Source organism: Cricetulus griseus (genome assembly GCF_003668045.3).
Source record: "Cricetulus griseus strain 17A/GY chromosome 1 unlocalized genomic scaffold, alternate assembly CriGri-PICRH-1.0 chr1_1, whole genome shotgun sequence".
In the NCBI taxonomy this organism is placed as follows: domain Eukaryota; kingdom Metazoa; phylum Chordata; class Mammalia; order Rodentia; family Cricetidae; genus Cricetulus; species Cricetulus griseus.
Genome location: NW_023276807.1, coordinates 67,139,946 through 67,162,547, shown reverse-complemented (window position 1 = coordinate 67,162,547; position 22,602 = coordinate 67,139,946). Strand labels below are relative to the sequence as shown.

At 45.7% G+C, this 22,602-nt stretch overlaps 1 protein-coding gene across 2 annotated transcripts in view; it reads right to left on the bottom strand.

Moving 5' to 3' along the window:
- Positions 1–22,602, bottom strand: part of Rasa3 (RAS p21 protein activator 3) — a 106,808-nt gene that overhangs the window by 64,522 nt on the left and 19,684 nt on the right. For both annotated transcript variants that reach the window (XM_027387799.2, XM_035452358.1), the window contains one exon: positions 42–159. In XM_027387799.2, coding sequence (XP_027243600.1) covers positions 42–159 — 118 coding nt within the window. The remainder of the gene's footprint in view (positions 1–41; positions 160–22,602) is intronic.

The following is a 22,602-nucleotide window of genomic DNA, read 5'->3' as shown; positions in this document are numbered from 1 at the left end:
AGACACAGATCAAAGTCAATAAAAGCAGCAGTGAAACTTACCAGAGTGACTTCTCTACAATTTTGGTCCGGAAAACCTCCTCCTGGTCCAGGTTCACGGTGCAGTAGCAGTCCCTCATCTTGTTTGGCCCCGGGTAGGAAGGAAGATTCTTGGCTTCACCTGAAGAGTAAATATGACACACACCAGTTTAGTACAGACTTCTCAACATCCTCGCTGTCATACACATCATTAAACCTACCCCAGGACCCTCAGCACAGTCACCAGTTGCACACATGCCTAAACGGTGGCGTCACTTCACAGGGAAGCATGTGCCTTCACCTTGCACACTCGCTCACTCTTCATATGATTTGGTTTTCTTACGAGTCACAGAGATCATCCAGGGCGGTGTTTGTCACACAGGCATCCACCTCTAGAGCAAACTAGGAGAGTGAGGATCCCTAGCCTTGGGGTTGAAGATTATTTTTTGTTTGTTTGTTTGCCCACATTAGTCCATTTAGTCTTTAAAAACTTCAATCAGGGTAAAATGCACACAGAGTGCCACACCGTAGCCATCTCTGAATGTAGTAAGCAGGTAAGCATGGTCACAGTGCTGTGTACCAACACCTCCATCTACCCGAGGCTGCCATCTTCTCGGTCTGGACCTCTGCCTCTTGCAGCAGGGCCTCTTGCAGCAGGGCCTCCTCGTGCCTCCCTTATACTTCCCCCACACTTTCCCAGCACCCACCATTCTACTTGTTGCCTCTGTGACACTGATGGCTCTGGGGGCTGCCTTAATCAAACCATGTCTATCTTCTGCCACTGATTAACTTCATTTAGCACACTGCAGCCATATTGTGGCATGAGATGGCTAGGGTGCAGGATGTCCCAAAACTTATGTGATAAAAAAGGGCTGGTCCCCAGGGTGGCACCATCGGGAGGCAGTGAAGCCTTTGGGAACAGGGAGCTTTGAGTAATTATTGAGACTGTACTCTTGACGGGGTTATAGGATTCTGGTCTGTCCCCCCTCTCTTGCTTCCTGGCCAGAAGGTGAGCAGTTTGTGCCACCACTATCATCACCATTCCACCAGAGAGGCCCAATGCTATGGCTCCACACTTGACCTGCAATCTCCAAACTGTAGAGCATATTAGGATTTTCTTCCTTTTAACGCTGTATAATATCCCATGTTTACATAGGCAACATTTTGTCCATTCATGTGTCAAGTGGCTTTTTTATATTTAATTTTATTCTTATGGTAAAGATAGAAATAGCCATAAGGACTCATTTTCTAATTCACAAAATCAAATTGTGAACCCTGGCTGTAATTTGCCAGTTGGTAAAGAAAGTGCAGAAGGAGAAGCCTGCAATGGCCGCCTGCTTCCCTTCCATGGGTCATTCTTCCTCTGAGAAGTCCTACAAAGGTTCTGAGTGTGTTTGGAGATTGTAGGAGATTCTGAGGCAGCTAATGCCAGCAGGGCCTGCAGACCATTCTTGCCACACTACAGCTGTCTACCACTGGGTAAGTCTAGAAGATTTTCCGAGCCATTGGTTCCTGGGCCAGAAGCACAGAATAGCTCTAGAAGTGGCCCACCTTATGCGTGAACTAGGTGTATAATACAAGTAGTGGCTTCCATCCCAGATTTTACTGGTCTAAGTGCAGTCAGGTGAAGAAGCACCTCTGAAACTCCCTTGTCTTCTAAAAGGACTCAACTGTCTGAATCTTTTTGGTTCTAAAGGCACCTAGCACCAGATGCCCATGTTCAGTAGTACATTGGTATAGAGAAAGGAGGCAGGATATCATTCCAACACATAACATAAGGGAAGAAGGGAAGTTGAAAACTCAGTTTGCAATGTTCTGCGGTTGTGTAGCAAGTTCTTATGAGTTGAAACCTTCTATTCTGGAAGAGGCCTCCTTAAGACTGTGGAAGTTCTAAAGGGAGACTCATTAAAACTCAGGAAGTTAACAATTCACAAGTCTCAGGAAGTTCCTGAAACTTACCAGGCTCACAAGGTCTGATTCCCAGGTGTTGAAGGCACTTGAGTTACAGATGCCCAAGTACCCTTTTGAGTCTACAGTACCTTCTCCATCTTGTCTCAAACTGCATGGGTTTCTTTTCCTTTTTTAAAAAAAAATTGGCATACATTTGTTGTACACAGTGTTGGTTTTTTATAAAGATAATTATGTATTATATCATGTATTTTGACTACATTCATCCCAATGTTGATCCTTCCCCTTAGTGTCCCACCTTCCCTCTAGTCTTATTTCTCTCAATCTTCCTTCTGCTTTCAAAGTCATACACACACACACACACACACACACACACACAGACACTTTTATATATCTGTAAATAATTCTAGCAGGGTCAGACATAGTGACACAAGTCTTTAATCCCAGAACTTGGGAAGCAGAGGCAGTGAATCTCTGTAAATTCAAAGCCAGCTTGTTCAACATAGCAGGTTCCAAGATAGCCAAGCTACATATAGAGCACCTGTCTCAGATTAAAAAATAAAATAAACTCTAGGACCTACAAACAAGAGGAAAAAACATGGTAGTTTGAACAAGAATGGCCCCATTGGCTCATAGGTTTGAATGCTTAGTTACTAGGGAGTGGCACTATTTAAAAGGATTATGAGGTATGGCCTTGTTGGAGGAAGTATGTCACAGGGGTAGGCTTTGGATTTCAAAAGCTTAAGCCAGACCCAGTGTCTCTCTCTCCCTGCTGCCTGTGGATCCAGATGTAGAACTTTCAGCTACTTCTCCAGCATCCTGCCTGTCTGAGTGCCACCATGCTTCCTGCCGTGATGATAATGGACTAAATCTCTGAACCTGTTAAGCCAGCCCCAGTGAAATGTTTTCTTTTATAAGCATTGCTGTGGTCATGGGGTCTCTTCACAGCAATAAACACTGAGTAAGACAGTATTCATCTTTCTGTCTGGCTTACTTCACTTAATATGATGGTCTCCAGTTGCATTCATTTCCTAACAAATGACATAATTTCATTCTTCTTTATGGCTGAATAAAATTCCATTTGAACATATACAACTTCTTTATCCATTCACTTGCTGATAAATACATAGGCTGATTCTATGACTTGACAATTAAGAATGGCACTGTAGTAAACTTGGGTGTGAGCAGGTATCTCTGTGGTGTGTCATCGTAATCCTTTAGTTACATGCCCAAGAGTAGTATAGCTGGGCAATAAGAGAGTTCTAATTTGTTTCTTCAGGAACCTCTGTATTAATTTCCACAGAGGCTTGACAAATTTGTATTCCCACCTGCAGCATATAAGGGTTCCTTTTTTCCACATCCTGGCCAGAATTTGTTGTTCATTTGAATAACAGCCATTCTGACTGTGGTAAAATGAAATCTCAATGTTGTTTTAGTTCACCTCTCCCTGATGGCTGAGAGGTGTCTTTTCACATGTTTACTGGTCACTTCTACTTGGCTGTTTGAGAGCTGTCTGTTCATTTTATTAACCCATATGTTGACTGGACTGTTTGGTTTTCTGGTATTTTATTTCTAATTCTTCATACAACCTAGGTATTAATCTTTTGCCAGGTGATAGCTTACAAAGATTTTCTCACATTCTGAAGGCTATCTCTTCATTTGGATATTGTTTCCTCTGCTGTGCAGAAGCTTATAAATTTCACATGATCCCATTTGTCAGTTCTTGGCATTACCTACCAAACCATCAGAGCCCTTTTCAGGCAGTCTTTGGCTATGCCTGTGTCTTAAAGTGCTTCCCTATAACAGCTGCAGATCTTGAGTTCTTATATTACCAACTTTAACCCATTTGGAGTTGATTTTTGTCCAGGATAAGGGGCTTACCTTCATTCTTCTACATATAGATTTCTAGTTTCCCTAGCATGGAGCAGTCTACCTTCATTCTTCCACATCACCATTAGTTAATAGTTATCTTTTTTTTCTAATATGTCTTTGGCACCTTTGACAAAAAGCAGGTAGCTGGGGCTATGTAGGTTTATGTCTGTGAATTTGAGGAGGGGTTTTTTTTTCTAGCTCAGATTAAGATTGTCATTGAGAATTTTAAAAGACTTATTTTAATCAGTGTGTGTGTGTGTGTGTGTGTACATCCATGTCTGTGTGTATATGTGCAGATGTGTGTGGCTGAATTCATCTGTGTGCATGAATGTAGAGGCCAGAAGAAGGTGCTGTATTCCATCAGAGCTGGAGTTACAGGCATGCAAAGGACACCTGGCTTGATACATGGATGCTGGGATCCAAGCTCTGGTCCTCATGGTTGCACAGCAAGTCTCCTAACTGCTGAATCAGCTTTCTGGCTCCTCATTGGCATTTTACTGGAGATTGAATTGAATCTATAGATTACTTTTGGCTACATAACCGTTTTTCACAATATTAGCTCTACAAATCCATGAACACGGGAGGCCTTTCCATCTTGTAGTGTCTACTTCAACTTCTTTCTTCAGTGTTGTAAAGTTTTTATTGTAAAGGCCTTTTGCCCCTTTGTCAAGTTCATCCCTAGGCATTTTTAGATGCTGTCAAGAATAGGGCTGATTTCTTAATTTCTTTCTCAGTATATTCATTATTGTTATGTAGAAAAACTACTGATTTTTGCATGTTAATTTCGTGGCCTGTCACTTCACTGAAAGCGTCCACTAGTTCCCAGAGCTTTCTGGAGCCTTTTGTGTCTCTTTTGTGTGGAATCCCATCATTTGCAAATAGAGATGAATTTCATTTTCCACTGGTATCCTTTTTACTCCTTTCTCTTGTCTTATGACACTAGCTGAGACCTCAGAGACTATACCAAATAAGAGTGGAGGAAGCGAACTTCCCGTCTTGTCCCTGGTTTTAGTGGAACTACTTTGAGACTTCCCCATTTACTGAAATGTTTATATGGGATTATCACAAAAAGTCTTTACTATGCTGAGGTACAGTCTTTCTACTCCTAGTTTAAGGTTTTTAGTCAAGAAGGGATGTTGAACTTCACCAAGGGCCTTTTCTGCACCTGAGATACTCGCGTGATTTTTTTTCCTTTGAGACAATGTGATATATTTATTGATTTAGTCCATCCTTGCATTCTTGAAACAAAGCCCATTTGATTGTGGTGAATGATACTTTGGAGGCATAGTCAAATTCAGTTTGGAAGTATTTTATTGATGATCTTTGCATCAGTGTTCACCAGGGAGGTTGGCCTATCATTTTGTTTGCTGTTGTGTCCTTGTCCAATTTTGTAATATCAGCTTCATAAAAATGAGCTCAGAGAGTCCCTTCCCTAGTTTATGGAATAGTCTGAGAAGCATTGCAATAGCTCCTCTTTAAGGATGGTGTGATTCAGCTGTGTATCTATCTGGGCCTGGGGTTTTATTAGTTGGGAGTCTTTAAATGTTTTATTATTAATGTTTATGTGTATGTGTGTTCTGCCTGTATGTATGTCTATGTATCACATGGTATATAACACCCACATATGAACTGCTACAACCTCTGGGGAATAAGCCAGAGATAGAAGGGTTGCAGCTATCCTAATAGGTAGGTAATGGTGGCAAAACATAGGTTTAATTCTTAGAACCGTGTAAGTAACCACACTCACTTTTGCAGCTCCATTAACCACATCTTTAATCCTTGCTCCTTGCCAAGGGATTTCCCAGACTCTGAAAACCACCAACAGAAGTCAATGGCAGCACTTGAAAGCTAACAAAACAAACTATAAGCCAGCATGACCAGAATCTAAGTTTGGGGAACTGGGAAGGACTCGGCTGAAGGCCAAAAGCTGTCTCCCTCCCAGACTCAACCAGCAGCAGCTCTGAACTGAGGAGGGTAGGAAAGGGCACTGAGCCCAGGCTTATCTGCAGTGCAGAAACTGACATCTTTAACTTTGAATCAATAACTAGCCCTTGGAGTTCACATCTGTCAAGACCATGTATTGTAACAACACTGAAGAGCTTGTCCAACAGGAACACATTTGTAATTGAAATATTCTATTCTTGGAACTTATTTTCACTGCCTTATTATATTAGTGGGTCTGGATTTCTAAACCACATTACACAGACTGTGAGCACGCTGAGTTAGAGAGCTCAGGAACCACCAGCCTCCAACACAGAGTGGGCCCCTGGGAGAGCCTGCCTAGTGGCCGTTGCCACGTTTCAGAGTCCTTCAGTTTCCCCAAGGACAGGAAACACTTTTCAGTGAGAAAGAGGGGCATAAAATCGGACTGTTATGTGGAAATAAGAAGACTGAGAGTGGCAAAGACAAGGAAAATTACATCTACCCATTCCTAGCTTGTGGGAACAACATTCCACGGGGCTTCTGGGAGCTTGTGCAACATAATTTCATTATTTTATTAAAATGAAATGCACCAACTCTCCAGGAGGGATTTACCAGACATCTTATGCAAGTGATGTTAAATAATGAATCAGACATAATAATGAGTCTTCCATGAAGACTAATAAAAGATGCAGAAATGGGGCCATATTTCCTGCCCCCATTAAGAGCAGCAACAGTATAGATAAACTATAGACTCCCAGAAGAGATTTCTCAGCAGAAGAAATGAGTACTAATCCAGGGGGATTAACTCTGGGTTTGTCTATCCAGCTCAAGCCTCGGCCCACGCTTAGAAGAATCCTGACAGGCGTGTCCACTGAGCCACATCACACAGCTGGGCCCCTGAGAGCAACGGTAGGAGGAGTTGACAGGTCCCAGTCAGCTGAGCAAGTCAGAGGAACAGGCCCCTCCCACCACCACAGCAAGCATCTTTCCCTTCATGCTCAGGCCCTGGAAGCTCTGTCCACCTACCTCTTCCACTTACAGTACTCTCTCCTGGACCTGAATCCCAGTGACAAGCCTGGGCCTCAGCTGATCTTTGCATTTTGACTCCTGGGCGGCATGTGGGAAACTAGTATGGAAATTCTCAAGCCCTTGAGATGAGAAACAGAAGCCCTGTGGGAGTACATCAGGGAACTAACGTGGCTGCTTCTAACCTGTTTAAATATAAGCTTTTGACAAGCCAAGGATAATAAACTAAAATAATGGAGATAGGCATTCACAAAGGAAGACAACATTTCCATAGACACATCACCAGGAGACTTGGAAACACCCACAAACCTTTTACATGCAACTGTGCTGCAAGCCAGACACTGGGAAATGTGGAAAGGGAAGAAAACTCAGGGTTCCACATGACTCCAACCAAATTCACAAATAGGCAAGGAAGCAACTGCATTGTATCTAGATTTCCCTATTGACACACAGCACAGGTCCATGGACTATCACTGGAAGGCTAATCCTGTACTGGGCGTCCACTCATACAAACAAAACCTATGGTAACACCTTCAGGTCAGGGCCCAAAATTCCATCCCAGGTGTTCATGCTTCATGCTGACAACAAAGGTGGCTCTAAACTTCCCTCACAGTACAACCTCTAGATGTCCTTCAGAAGACAAACTCCCACGGTACACCCAGAGTCCAAATTCTATTGGAGGTATGGGCTAAGGGTTTCAGGAACCAGGCATGAGTGCTCCTGGGTGGCTCTGGGGCACAGCCCAAGCTGGTGACACTGGTTTCTGTCAAGAGCTGCTCCTCATAAATGAGCTCACAGACACAGCAGGAAACCAGCGAAGCTTGGTCCAAGACAAAGGGATTTTGCATTAACTCCAAACGCTGCTGCAGATTTTAGTAGGACACCATTGCTTCCCGAACTCATGTGCAAAGAGCCCAAGCTTAAGCAATCTGAATTATAGGCTGGCAGAGGAGGTGGGACATGTTTTCACTTCGGTAGGTAGAGACACACCTCCCCTCGCTCAGAGACAAAGAGGTGGGGGCGGGGGGCAAAGAGAACAGAATCTCTTCCTACCAAGATATGGAGACAACTGTCCCTACGGAATAAGGCTTTGGGAGGCAGACAGAGGCGTAGAAGGAACAATTCCAAACTGCGTAACTCCTAACTCCAGCCAAAGCCAGCATGGAAGGGACCATGCTGAGCTGAGGTGCTGGGAAGTACTGGTAACAGGCTCTCCAGAGAAAATGCACATGCATGTGTTTACACAGGCTTGTCATAGATTTCTCAAGCACCACATGTAGCACACAGCTTACCAAAAATACTGAACACCCTTTATTTAAAAGCAGGTAATTTTACAAAGCCGACAAGTTCTCATAGTGGCTTCACTCTCTTGTCTCCATAACCAACCTGTGGTTTCCATGAAGCTTGGACTTGACTATTGAGTATATAATATGGCTTCTTCATATGAGTGCCATACAATCTGTTTGCTGTGTCAATCAGGCCTCTTCCAGCCTCCCTCTAGGAATGCTGATACTTCCCTCATCTGTCAACATCCCAAGTGACTTAGTTGATCAAAGTATTAAATCCTGGAAAGTTATTTTTTGTTTGTATGTTTTGGGTTTTGTTTTGGTTGGCAGAAATTGGTTTTTTAAGACAGTGTTTCTCTGTGTAACAGTCCTGGCTGTCCTGGAACTCAGTCTGGAGACCAGATTGGCCTCAAACTCACAGGGATCCGCCTGCCTCTGCCTCCCCGAGTGCTGGGATTAAGGCGTGTGCCACCACCTCCCAGTGTATGTTTTGCTTTTTGTATTGTGCTATTCATGGTGTGACAGCTTCAGATACCAGATCTAATTTACACTCACATTTTCTCCATCATTTTCTAAATCCAGACCACCGAAAAACAACCTGCCACCCAAGAGCCTAATGTCCCCACCCTCAAGCTGCCACTGGGCCCAACTCACAAAGGCATGATACATGCAGCAGTGCAGAAGGCGAGCCATGCAGGGAACAACAGTTGGGTATTTACCACCCTCACTCTTGAGGAAACATACTCTCTTCAAGACCAAACTGTAGATCTTAAACAGAATTGTGTGTGTCAGAAGATCAAACACTTTCTTTAGATTCTGACCGGCAGGTTCAACAAGATGCCTCTCTGCACGCCTCGGCGTGTGCCAGGACTGGCCTGGGAACTGAAGTGGGTGATGTACCACAAAGACTAATGGGGTGAGAGTGATATGGGTGGCACCCACAGAAAGCAGGCATGCTGGTCCCCCTCTCTCGTGAATGATTTATGTTAGAGGAACACCACAGGGCCATTCCACCATCAAAGCCACGGTACCAAACAGGAGCCTGCTTCAGAGATGCTATTTAGTGAAAAACAGACTATTCCGGAAGGGCCAATACCATGTTCTGCCATCAAATTCCTAGAGGGAAAAGGTGGTGATCTCCCTATGCCAAAGGAGAATACTGTTCCCTCCCAGTAAACCTCACACTGTCAGCTACCAGCCTGCAGGCCTTCCAAATACATGGGGTCCACAGCTGTCCCTAACTATAGCCGCAGGTGAAGATATCCAGCTGTCTGCAGGTGTCAACCCAGTAGAGCTGTGTCATCACACCCCACCTGGCCTCTGGGGCCTATCCACACTGCAGAAACCACAGAAAGGACCTGCTCTTATACAGTCCTATAAGCTCAAACCTGCACGACGAGGGTGGCCTGTCCTGACCCTGGACCTGCTACAACGTTGTCAGAATGACTCTGCTCTGTCCTGGTCCCTGCATTAGCTGAATTTTTTTTTTTTTTAAAAAAAGGGGGGGGACATAGAAACCTTTCATTGGTTTCTGGTCTCGTTACACCTCTGCCCAACCTCACCAGCCATGTGAGTCAGCGGTGTCACAGTGTCACTGGCTTCCAGCATAGTCTGAAAAGTGTAGCCACAGTAGTCCTTGGTGGTGCTCACTGGGTAGGGCTGTGGACCAGCTTCCTGTGTGCTGGGCACCTGCATTGCATACTAACGAAGACAGGCTAGCTGAGCTCCTGGGAGCTGACACAGGGAGGGTACTAATTGCTAGTCCTTTAGTTAGCTGGGTGAAGCCTCCAAAAACAGATCCAGGTATGTTTTAAATACCATTGAAAATTAATGTCACTATCACTGCACTACACTTAGCAAGTTTCACGCTTCCGCATACACACATGGCATACCTAGGACAGGGTTGCAAAGCTCCATGCAAAACAATTGCTATGAGGTCAAAAGCGGCACTGTTTGGAAGCAGAAGCGATTATCTTGTCTTTGAATAAGAAACTACTGTGGAAGAAAACTACTTTGCTTCCCAAAGCCCATGGTGGGTGCCCTACTCTAGTTACAGTGTCCTGCCCATACTGAGCTCCAGAGCTATACCTCCACCAACCTCAGGCCCAGCCCAACCAACAGAGGCCCCTCCCACTGCCCTCCAGACCAAGCCACTTCTAAGGTGATTCTCTTGTGTCACCCTAAACTGCCTCCTTCCCTCTCAAAGCCTAACCCTCGAAGGACAGAAGGCACGATAGCCAGCGACTGGGAACTCCTGAGTTTAGGAACCTGGTGGCTGGGTTAATCTACATCAGTGGGATCCCAATTCATCTGTGTCTTTACTCTGGAATGCTGCTCCCTAAATCAATGAATGAATAAATAAAGCCCAAAAGAGGCCCAGCCGTGCTCTCCCAGCCATGAGTAGTCACACCTAGGATCCAGGTCTCTCCTGTCTCCTGCAAGGCTAATCTTCAAACATCCTGTTGCAATTCAGCTTTGGTCTTAGTCACTGCATAGCAATTTCTAGAGAGTTGTCACTAAGCCAGTGGGGGTGCGGGGAGCTCAGGGTAGCTATAAAGGAAAGAAAATAAAGGAAGCAGAGTGGGCAGGGGGTATGACAAGACTGAAAAGGGAACAGTGCTAGGAGGCTAAGGCTAATACAACACAGAAGCTTCCAAAAGATGTGGCACCCCCGGGAAATGGGCCAAGGAAAGTGATAAGACTAAAATCTGCTTTCCTGTGCCCCCCTCAGAAATGACTAGAGGGCAGGGAGGTGACAGGAGGTGTCAAAATAACACAGGCCAAGGGAAAGTGCCAAGCAAGAGCAAGAGCATGCCCATCTTCTGTGTAGGGAGCCTCACAGAGGGACGCCTGCTCCTGAGGAAGCAGGATATGGGGAAGCCAGCCAACTGTAAAGCACGCACCACCCCAGTAGCCAACTGTTCCCTGCAGTAAGGGGTGTGGGACATGTTTTGTGTGTCTCTTGTGTCCTGGGTGCTGGGGTTTAGGGGGTTTTTGATTTGTTTTGTTTTGTTTTTTGAAACAGCTCTATAGACAGCATTTCAACACCACTCGGCACACAACCGACTAGTTCCCAGCACAGCAGCGGAGTTGTGCAAGCATCACCAAAGCCAATGTGAGAACTGTCTTGTCCCCTGAAAGAGGCCAGTCCTGCTTGGTGCCACTTCCCCTTCCCTTCCTCCAGCCCTGAACCCTACACTAGGTGTTGACATTTCTTCTCAGGGTTCATTTACATTGTAGTGGCTCACAACTGTGTAGGGCTTCTCGGCTTCTCATGCTGGGTAATAGTCCACAGCATGGATGGACCTCAATGACAGATGTTTAGGCTGGAGCCAGCACCATGCTTTCGCGGCACCAGAATGCACGGAAGAAAACACTCAACCAGTGAGGGCCAAGATGAAACCAAGTGCAGCCACATCCCTGCTCCCTCGCTCTAGAACAGCCATGGCACCAACTCCTACCTCCTCAACAGCCAGCTCCCTGCCATTTCTGAGCATATCTCCTCCAAGCTGTCTGCTGGCTCCCTGCTGAGAGAGTGAAGGAAGCCAGCTGTCACCTTCACTGTCAGAGTAGGCACCCTGTCCAAACTCAAGTTTTTCCTGGGTCTACAACTATTTTCTTTAAAAATCAACTATTAAATATTTTGACCCCACAAAATGTCACATCACTATCATCCAACTGTTCATTGAGAACCTGGAACCCATGGTAAATCCCATGCATCTGGGCTGGAGAGAAGATGGCTCAATGGTTAAGAGCACTGACAGCTCTTCCAAGAGACCCAGGTTCAATTCCCAGCATTCACATGGTCACTTACAACTATCTGTGTTGCACAGGATCTGACACCCTCATCTAGCCTCTGAGGGCACCAGAAATGCATGTGATGCACAGATATAGATAGACAGACAGACAGACAGACAGACAGATAGATAGATGGATATGCAAAAGCACTTGTACACAAAAAAATATTTAAAAAAATTTTGAATACCAAGCATCACTTTGTGATGTGGCTTTAGTCATTGCAGTTCTGTCCAGCCATTGCCATCTGCTTCACTGTCACCATCCACCCTTTTCTGTCTTGTTTGTCCCCCATCTACCACACATAAGGCAGAAGACTGGTACCTCCACTGCCCATAGGTCATGCTTTGGGGTTCCTGTTTGCTGGGATGACAATGTTTGGATTCCAGTTTCAAACTGGCATTTTTTTTCACATTCCTGTGGACAACATTCCACAATAGAGCTCTTTAAAAATAACATGAAACTCACATCTCTGCAAATATGGGAAGCAGAGAGAGCCTGCTAAGGGTTCTACAGTTAACCCTTCCCTGGTAATAGGCTCTTTGGTTATTTTCTGTCTTTTACCAAGAAAACAGCATAAACAGATTTCCATAGAGTCCATTTCTGTGTAATAAATTCCTGGACCTAAAATATGTGGCACAAAATTCACTTAAATGGTCACGTTGCTAGACCGATAAAAATACCAGTCTCACATGCCCTCTCTCTGCTGTGCACTTATGGTGTGACTGTTTATTACAAGGAGATTTTTTTAAAGGGCTCTAATTCTATTTTATTAATTCAAAAGTTAAAATCATTCCCTGCTCAGCAGTCTACTTATACATCACGTTTCTCTCTGGCTCTCTCTTCCTCCTTGGACCAATCACAGCAGTCGCCCACACAAAGGATTGCATTTGAACCATGACAGGGCTTCAGCTGGATCCCGAGAGGAAGTGCCTTCCCTCTGCTCTAGATGAAAAAAACTTCACTAGATAGATGCTTTTAACAACAGAAAGTTAATCACAAACTGTTTGCAATAGTACTTGCTGGGTTTGAGGGCTGAAATTATACCAGCAAAAAGCAGCTACAGTTGTCATGTAGCTTCCTCAGGGCATCGTCAGAGTTCATGAAGGAAGTCTAGCTGACTGTGACCAGTGGTTCTACCCTTAATGCATTCAGGGGACCAGGGAAAAGGCTACTAAAGGTCAATTAAGAAGTGGGTGTGAGGGACATGTGTCTTCTTGGCTTATTTAAAGAACATTTTAGTATGGAAGGAAATATTTACAATCTACACTTACATTAACATTGCTTTGACAATGCTGTTTCCTGCCTTGGGGTTACCGCCTTCTAATCTGTCCAGTCTCAGTGCCCTGGTGGCTGATTCCCCAAATGCAATGCTTCCCAGCTCTAACTCCTTGACTCAAGACCAATAATGCACAGAGGAGCCCTTGCTGCAAGCCTATGTGGCAGCATGTCTGAAATCTGTAGTGCCTCCCGAGATGGCTGTCAGGGAGACTTATAGGGAGGTGGCAGGGACTCTATAGTCCCAGGAGGGATGACTTTGAGTCCCCAGGCTGACATATGGCTGGATGCTTTAGTGAATCAGAAATGTTAGGTTCAGGAGACGCTGGGGAAATGAGAACTTTGAGAGTAAAGACGATATTGGCTCTTTGGGGGTCCCATTAGACAGTGTGAGCGCAGCCTCCATCTGTATCTCCTTGTGGTCTCTTTTTGTTTACTTCTATAGAGCTGGCTGCAAAGGAAGAAGATGCAGGGGCTGCTCCAGCAGCAGCGATGGTAAAACAGCTGGAAGGCCAAGCAGAGAGACCAGCTGCTCCAACAGACACAGACAGAACAGGTGGAGCCCAGAAAACAGTGCTTGTATCACTAGAGGCAAGAAAGACCCCTCAAGTTAGGTTCAGAAGTTACAGTGTTAACAGCTGCTGAGGGCTGAGGAATACCAACTTCCAAGAGTGAAATACTTACAGCACTAAGGGTCCCAGTACCTGAAGCCTGCAGAAGACCATGTGTACACATGCAACAGCTCCCACCTGCCTGGGGCCAATCCCACCTGTCTGGTCTGGCCTCACCGATATCAAATACTGAAACATACAAATGGTACCAAATACCAGCCTTGTGAGAGCTTCACCCACATATGACTTCTTTCTGGGTAGAGTGAAAGAACTCCAGCCCCAAGGGGACACCACCAAGCCCTAGTCCTCACCTGGGGACAAGGGCTCCCTCCTGTGCCATTCCTGCTCCTAACTAGAGAGAAAAAAATCTTCCTATGAGAGCAAACGAACTTCACTCCAAGATCCTTCACCCTCTAATCTGGGGGCTGTTTGTTTCTCTTTGTCCTTTCCACCACATTATCTGAAAGAGTCCTGGATCAGACATGAGAAAGAAAAATATTTGAATGTCAAAAAGTTTTAGCAATCCCCCCATCCCTTCTAATTAGGACATCAGTAACTATACTCAATTCAGTTGATACCAGCCAGAGCCACATTTTTCATGAAATACAAGGCAGGTGGGATTCTCAACCATCCAGTTTGTAGTTCAGGCTACCTTGGACACTTCTTGGGAAGCTTTCCCCAAGATCAAGGACAGAAAGGAAACACACAGTGCAACTCAGAGTTCCTGTGCAGCAAGGGCCAACATGCATTGTGACCTTGGTGAAGACATGGGGGCAGATACCCAGTCACATTGTCCCAACAACACTCCATCAGGCAGTTAGCAGAGAAGCCATTCTCTCACTACAAGCCAGTAGACCCTTCCCTTCCACTTCCCTCCCCTCCCTGCTGTCAGCAGACAGAAGCAGGAATAACCAGACAAATGGCCCTGATGACAAAAAAAGACCTAGTTGTCACACCCCATGAAGCCCTAAAAATCTCTGACATTCAGATCAGTTGTCTCTGCAAGGGCATGTTCAACACACCTACCCCTCCCCACCACACACACACCTACACCATGGAAAGCAGTGGTAAGTAAAGAACAGCCAGTGACACTGGTGTTTGGGAACAAAGAACTCAGACAATACAAAAACTAAAGAGGACAGTTACCCACACGATGAGAGTAGTAGCTGTCAAGTCACAAGTCCCATAAAAGTCTAGTACACAGTTTAGTGTGTGTGGCACTGTGGATAGAACCCAGGGCCTTGCATACGCTTGGCAAGTGCTCTACCACAGAGCCACGCCCCAGCCCTAGAATTCAATTTTAAAAACTTGAGCACCTCAACAAAGAAAACCAAACTGAAAGAGAGACAGAAAAAACAAAACAAAAGCTCAAGGACCTAAACAAATACTTCCTCAAAGAAATATAAAATGCTGGTGTCATTAGTCATTACACAAATTTCAACCCAAAACCACAAGATATCACTTCACACCCACAAAGGGCAGCTACTCTTTAAAAGAGAAAAACAGAAGAAACAAGCAACAGAGCAGAGGATCGGGAGAAACTGGAACACTGGAGCATTGCTACTGGGACATAACAAGACAAAGTTACAGGAGACAATGATCCTACGGGACCCCAGTTACAGGAGGACCTCACTGGACCCACAGACCCCTCTGCTTATTTAGGAGGAGAAGAAAGGAAGGGAGGGGGTGAGAGAAAAAAAGGAGAGATGGAGAGGGGGTGAAAGAAGGGAGGAAGAAGAGAAAGAAATTAAATGTTGGAACAAAATTGTGGATATGCTTAGCCACAATATCCAGCAGGTGGGAATAACCCAGGTGCCTGTTGATGCAGGAATTTGCAAACCATAGCCAATCATCCAGACGGGTGTGGATGTTGCTACTTAAAGGGGTGGAATATTCTGGAAGTGATTTAAAAAAAATAACAAAATTAACTAGATATCCATGGTGGTACAACGATGTAAAAGGTTAATGGGAACTGCCCTTTAAAGTGAATGAATTAGTACTGCAATTTTCTGAATTCTATGCTCTGTGCCATCTGCAAAATTCTTTATGTGTTTATTTGATTGTGTATGTACAAGTGGGTGCATGTGTGTGCACATATATGTAGAGGCCAGAGATCCACCTTAAGTGTCATTACACAGGAGCCATCTTATAGCTTGAGACAGGGTCTCTCACTCTCTTGAACTCACCAAGTAAGCTATGCTGGCTGACCAAAGAGTCCTGGGGATCTGCCTGTCTCCTTATCCACAGTGTTGGTGTTACAAGTGTACACTCTTACATCCTGTTTTATTATTATTATTATTATGGATTCTGGGGTTTGAACTTCAGTCCTAACACTTGCAAGTCAAACACTTTACTAATTAAGCTGCTCCCTAACCTTGTACAATCTCTTTAAAAGGCAGTTACCTCCATATCGACAGAGGCCACCACACACACATAGCTCCTTAAACTAGTTCACATTCTAACCCCCATCTCTGTAAGGAGCCATAAAGCGTAGGAAGAAACACATCTTTGGGTGTTTATTTTTAGCTTTATTATTGTCACATGCCCAGTGGGATATGACAAACATTCATTAAGCGAAGCTCATGGGTTCTCACATACACTCCCAGGAGTGAGTTTGGAACTCCAGCTGGGATGTCAGCCCCCTCTAACAATCTCCCTCCCAGCTCAGCACATTTCCGGATTCTAGAACCTCTCTATGCCTCTTCTTACATGCACAGAAATGGAGTGCTTCATCTTCACTGATGAAGTGAGTTGGTAAGAAGCCCTCATCTGTTTCAGTGAGCCATTCATGAAGTTACCAAGCAAATTATCATTACTTTGTATTTCCTGAGTTCTCACATGATGACTTGGTCCCCTGTGGCTCTCAGACGGTAACTGTGCTAGCTAGTTTTAAGTCAACTTGACACAGGCTAGGGTCATCTGAGAGGAGGGGACCTCAGCTTAGAAAGTGCCTCTACAAGATCAGGCTGTAGGCAGGCCTATAGGCGATTGATGGGGGAAAGCCCATCGTGGGAGGTGCTATCACTGGGCTGGTGATCCTGGGCTCTATAGAAAAGCAGACTGAGCAAGTCACAGGGAGAAAACCAGTAAGCAGAACCCCTCCATGGTCTCTGCTTCAGCTGCCTCCAGAGTCCTACCCTTCTTGAATTCCTACCCTACCTGCTTTTGACATTGAAGTATGATAAGGAAATGTGAGTGAAATAAACCCTTTTCTTCCCCAAATTGCTTCTGGCCATGGTGTTTCATCAGAGCAATAGTCACCCTAACTAGGACAGTAGTTAATCTGAGAATTTCTTTTTTTGCAGTTATGTTTTACTGAGATGTAATTTACATGCCATACAACTCTCCCTTTTAGAGTTTGCACCTTGGAGGCGTTGATACGTGTCACAGAGCAGTACAACCTCCCTGTGTAAGGCTGCTCGTCACCTGAAGAAGTAACCAGAGTCACCCTCCACCTCAAGATGAAATCCACATTTCTGCTTTGTTTCTTCAGATTTACCAATGCTATGAACATTTCACACCAATGGACAAGGATGTGGTCTTTGTACCCAACTTCTATAACAGCACCGTGTTTCTAGGCTCTGTCATGTCATGGCCTGTCTGGGGCTTCACTGCACTGGCATCACAGTCACTACAGCACAGGACAAAGGGTATGAGAAAGCACCATGACCAAAAGTGCTCACAAGCCAGGGGAGTGCAGTTGTGGCTGTGCCCAGGGACAAGGCATTCGACAACAAATTCAGGGGACATGGGGTGGGTCGACTGGCCTCTCGGAGCCACGGTTTTCCCACCTGTAAGTGAAGTGGCTGGTCATCAGTCAACTAAGAGTCTTTAGTGACTTTCTATTGCTGTGAGAAGACCCCATGACCAAAACAACTTACAGGAGAAAGAGTTTATCGGGGTTTACAGCCTCAGGGGACTAGAGTCCATGATCAGCATGGTGGGGAGCAGGCAGCAGATATGGTGCTGGAGCAGTAGCCAAGGGCTCACGTCTTGATCAAGCAGGAAGCAGAGGGAAACACTGGGAATGGCATGAGTCTTTTGAAACTTTGAACCTCATCCCCAGTGACACACCTCCTCCGATAAAGCCATACCTCCTAATCCTTCCCAAACAGTTCCACCAACTAGAGACCAAGTGTGCAAAATATGAGCCTATGGGGGCCATTCTCACCCAAACCACCACTCTGAGTTTCTTTCCACCTCTACGGCTTCTGTGGCTTAATGTTGGGAGACTGGCCCCAGTCCTGTACCTTTCTTCATGCAGCAAGATATATTACTGCATCCATGGCACTCAAAGTCAGGTGGAAGAGCGATTACAGTAAAAAAGCAAAATAAAACAAAACCAAAGCCTGTGGTCTTAGCTACTCAAAAGGCTAAGGCAGGAAGATCATGAGGTCAAAGCCAGCCTGAGTCCTCCAGAGGGAAAAGGCTGACGAGTTTACTCATCAGATATCACAGACACACGACAAGTGTCAGTACTCCTGGACAGACTTCCTGCCTGAGTGACTGCCCTGTCTCATGCCTGTGCCCCAGTCCCGTATTGTTTTTTGTTTGTTTGTTTGTTTGTTTGTTTTCTTGTGGCTCTACAGGATGCCAGATCAGGGTCATCCTCCTGCTTCATGTGACATCTATAAATGTTCTCCCCAGTGGCATCTGCTCCTTGCCAGACCCTTGACATGGCGTGCTGTCCAACATCCAGCTCCCAGATGGCACCCCATCTCCCGGACAGGACTCTCCTTCCTTTCTGTGTAGCCATCCCCACCCAGAATAAGCTGGTCTCTAAACAGGAAGAATTGTGGCTTCCCAGTAAGCCCACACCCCAAGTCCTCTGCTCATCCCCATTCTCCTACTATCTGTACGGCACACTGACTTTTGGGGGCCTCATCACCCTCATAGTGTCTCCTCTCCCTCCTGAACGGCAGGCAAAGGTTCTCTGCCATCTCCAGTCAAGCTCTACTCCCAGCCACCATGGGGAGTAGAGGCAGTTTTTTTCCCTGAATGTTCCTGCACACACTCCCCCTCTGCAACCCATACACATCTGGATAACCCTTCCCTCTTGCTGGTAGCCGCAGCACCTCATCCCTGGGTCTAAGTCCTCTCTCCCCACTGTCAGGCTTCACTGGGCATCTACTGAAACCAGAACAGCCTTGGTCTCTGAGGTCCCTTCACAAGCTGCCATTGTCACCTTTGTCTCAGCCCTCACAGTTCCTGCACAGAGCAGCTGTATCTCTGATATCACTTCCTTAGACCAAGCATTGCTAATCAAACCACCGCTTAAACATCTCCGGCGCCAAGTGCTAAGTGCCGAAGGGTCCAAGTCCTGAATGACTTAGACTTGTCCCTTAGCCTGCTTCAGCCACCGGAGCAAGAAAATCCTCCAATTCAGTCAACAGATCCGTCCTCAGTGACCCACTAGCTGAGCTCAGAAAGGACATCAGTGTTGTAACCAACCAGCCTCCCCACCCCATGCCTAGTTTTGGGAAGCAGATACAAACAAGACAATGTCACTGTGCCACCACAGACCTATGGCAGCCCGCTGCAGCCTCCATACACACAGCTTAGCCTCTCCTCTATGTTCACACACAAGCAAGCTTCATTTGGCTAAAAGACTGTTTCAAGTTTCCAAAATTATTTTTAACATTCTTATGGAAAACTGCCACATTTACACATGGTCACCTGCATTAGAAGGAGCATGGGCTGTTATGCTTAAGACCAAATTCACACCTCTGAGCATGATTTCTTTTTAATTTGTTAGAATAAAGAAGGCACTGAGAAGATTCGACAGATTGCACACATCTTAACTCCGGCTCAACCTCCCTACTTAGACACCCCGTGCACGCACGCATGCACACACACACACACACACACACACACACACACACACACACACACACACACACACACACACACGTGTACATGCCTGTGGAGGTTCATCAATCTCAGGCGATGTTCCTCAGGAGCCATCACTGGGACCTGGGGCTCCCTGATTAGGCTACAATGGCTGACTGGTGGTCCTGAGGGATCTACTTGTCTCTTCCTCCCTGGAGCTGGAATTAGAAGCACAAGCCACTGTGCTCAATTTTGCATGTGGATCTGGGGACTGACGTTGGATCCTCATGCTCATGTGACAAGTGTTCTGTCCCCACAATGTCCCATACTGCTCATGTTGAGATAGGGTCTCATGCATCCCAGGCTGCTTGCAACTGGCTCTATAGCTGGGGATGACCTTGCTCCTGATATTACTGCCTCTACCTCCCAGAGCACAGGTTACAGTCAGGAGCCACCACACTTGGTCTATGCAATGCTAGGGGTAGAACACAGGGCTTAGAACATGCTAGCAATGCCCTCTACCCACCCCAGACCATCCTTCTCCAGAGAAGTGGAGATCAGGCCAGCATCAAGCTCTTCCTTGGCCCTGCCCCTTCTCTCCCTTGGAGGGGCCCTCCAAAGTGGAACAATTCACGGCTTCTGTTTCCTATAATAAGCTGTTTTCTGTTTTCAAAACTTTGGCGTATTATTTCTAAAGACTATTCAGAATATTAATTCACTTCCACAGGGCCTCTTAATCATATACGCTTTAAGGGCTGAGAAGAAACTGTGATTGAGTCACCACAGCCAGTATAAGGGAGAAAACAAGGAGTGAGTTGGATCAGAGTTTGCTTTTCTGCATAATTTTGGCTTGGCAGACTCTGGACCCAGTGCCAGCTCTGAGACAGAAGTGAAGAAATGTTTTGTCACCTTGTCCTCTGATGTGATCTAGCCTCTGGGAAACAGGTCGGGGCTAGCACTGTCTGTATTCATTCTCCTGTGATGGAGCTGGACCTACAAGCATGGCTTTCCTCACAGGGCTTCCCCTCATCCAGTGACCCAAAAGCCAGGCTCCAGGGAACTCCCTAGCAAATGCTCCTCACTGGCCACTGCCTCTGTGCTGCCTGGCTCAGTCTTTGATGTGAGCCCAGCGGTGACCAAGGATGGCAGGTCCATGTGTCCTTGCAGCTGGAACCTCATGAATTCTTACTGGGACCATTCTGGAATCCCCAGGGCCTCCTCTTCTCAGGAGAGCCCAAAGCAGCCTGTGCTGGTTCTGGGTGGTACAGAGAGCCATCAAGACAAGAACTTACATGCAGAGAGAGAACTGTATGGTCTATGTAGGATGCTGAAGCTAGAGGGAGGACACATGCCACTCTTCTGTAGGAGCCACTGTTTTGTTTTGTTTTTTTTTCTCTCATATAATACATCCCAACTGCAGCCTCCCCTTCCCCCATCCCCTCTCCAGTTCCCCTCCCATCTACTGCTCCTCCATTGCCCCTCAGAAAAGAGCAGGCTTCCCAAGGATACCAACTGAACATGGCATAGCAAGATGCAGTAAGACCAGGCACAGACCCTCATATCAAGGACTCAAGCACAGGCAAGAATCACAGACACCTCCACTCCCACTGTTACAAGTCCCACAGACCCTGCCCAACCTAAACAACCATAGCTTGCATGCAGAGGACCTAGCACAGACCCACTCGGGCTCTGTGATTGCCGCCTCAGTAAGACCCACTGTTCTCACAGGTTTCTCACATTAGAGTACATGGGCGGAGGACCATCCAAGAAGAACACACGTGTGAAATCCAATCCCTGTTCACCAGCAATCTTGTCACATGCAATAAATAAGGAAAGAAAACCAAAGTCTAATTTTACTGCTTCCTCCTACTTCAAAATCATCACCAAGAATTCAGAAGGGGTGGAGCTGGTTCAAGCTTGGATTTGTGGTTCTCCACAAGGGACAGAGAACTGAGACAGGTCCCATTCTGGGTACATTGCCTGTGCCCACTCTGTGTCATGCTGATGACTGGGTCAAGCAAGGAAACCCATTGCTGCTGGGCAGATGCCACAAATGCACAAATGCAAACAAGAGCTACATTGAGTTCAGTCCTGACAGACTCACACTACCACAGACACAATGGGCAGGCTACACACTTGCTCCTGCAGCAGCAGCCCAGAGCACGTTGTGTGTGTCCAATATTAAATCTTACAAAAACCATTTCCTGTATTTTAAAGCTTTTAAATATATATATATATATATATATATATATATATATATATATATATGTGTGTGTGTGTGTGTGTGTGTGTGTGTGTTTTATATAATATATATAATATAAAATATAATAATATAATAATACAATAATATTTTATATATACATATATTTGCATCACATAGGCCTCAGAAGGGCCTCTGCTCTGCTCCCTTCACCTAATCCCACACCTAGATGACCAAGCAAATCATATGGTGTGGACACTTTTGTCCCTTTCTCCCTGAACACACAACCAAACAAGGAGCAAATGTATTTAGGAACAGGAGGGTGCTCTGAACTTTTACTGAAGCTATTTATTTGCTTGTTTTGAGACAAGCTCTCACGGTCTCACTATCATTGGCTGGCCTGGAACTTACTATGTAGACCAGGCTAGCCTTGAATTCAGAGAGATCAGCCTGCCTCTGCCTCCCCAGTGCTGGGACTAAAGGCGTGTATCGCCATGCCCAGCCTACTTTTAATGAAGTTTTATCACACTATAATGAACTTGCTTCCCCACCCTTCTACTATATTGAAAAAGCTATCCCATGGTCCTAGCTGTGGACTGATCATAATCCACTTTAAGGCACAGGACTGATACAAGGCATTCACATGACTGAAAACAGCCCATGATCCATCCATCTGGCTTTCCCCCAACTGCTCTGCTCACTGTAATGCTGGGCACATACAAGCTGACACAGAGATACCATGGAGCCCTGGGCCAGAGTTCACATGCTCACAACCTTGGGCCCTCAAACTGTATTGATCTGAGCAGAGAAAGCCCATGGCTCCTCACTGTAACTACAACTCCCTGCTTGTTTCCAGA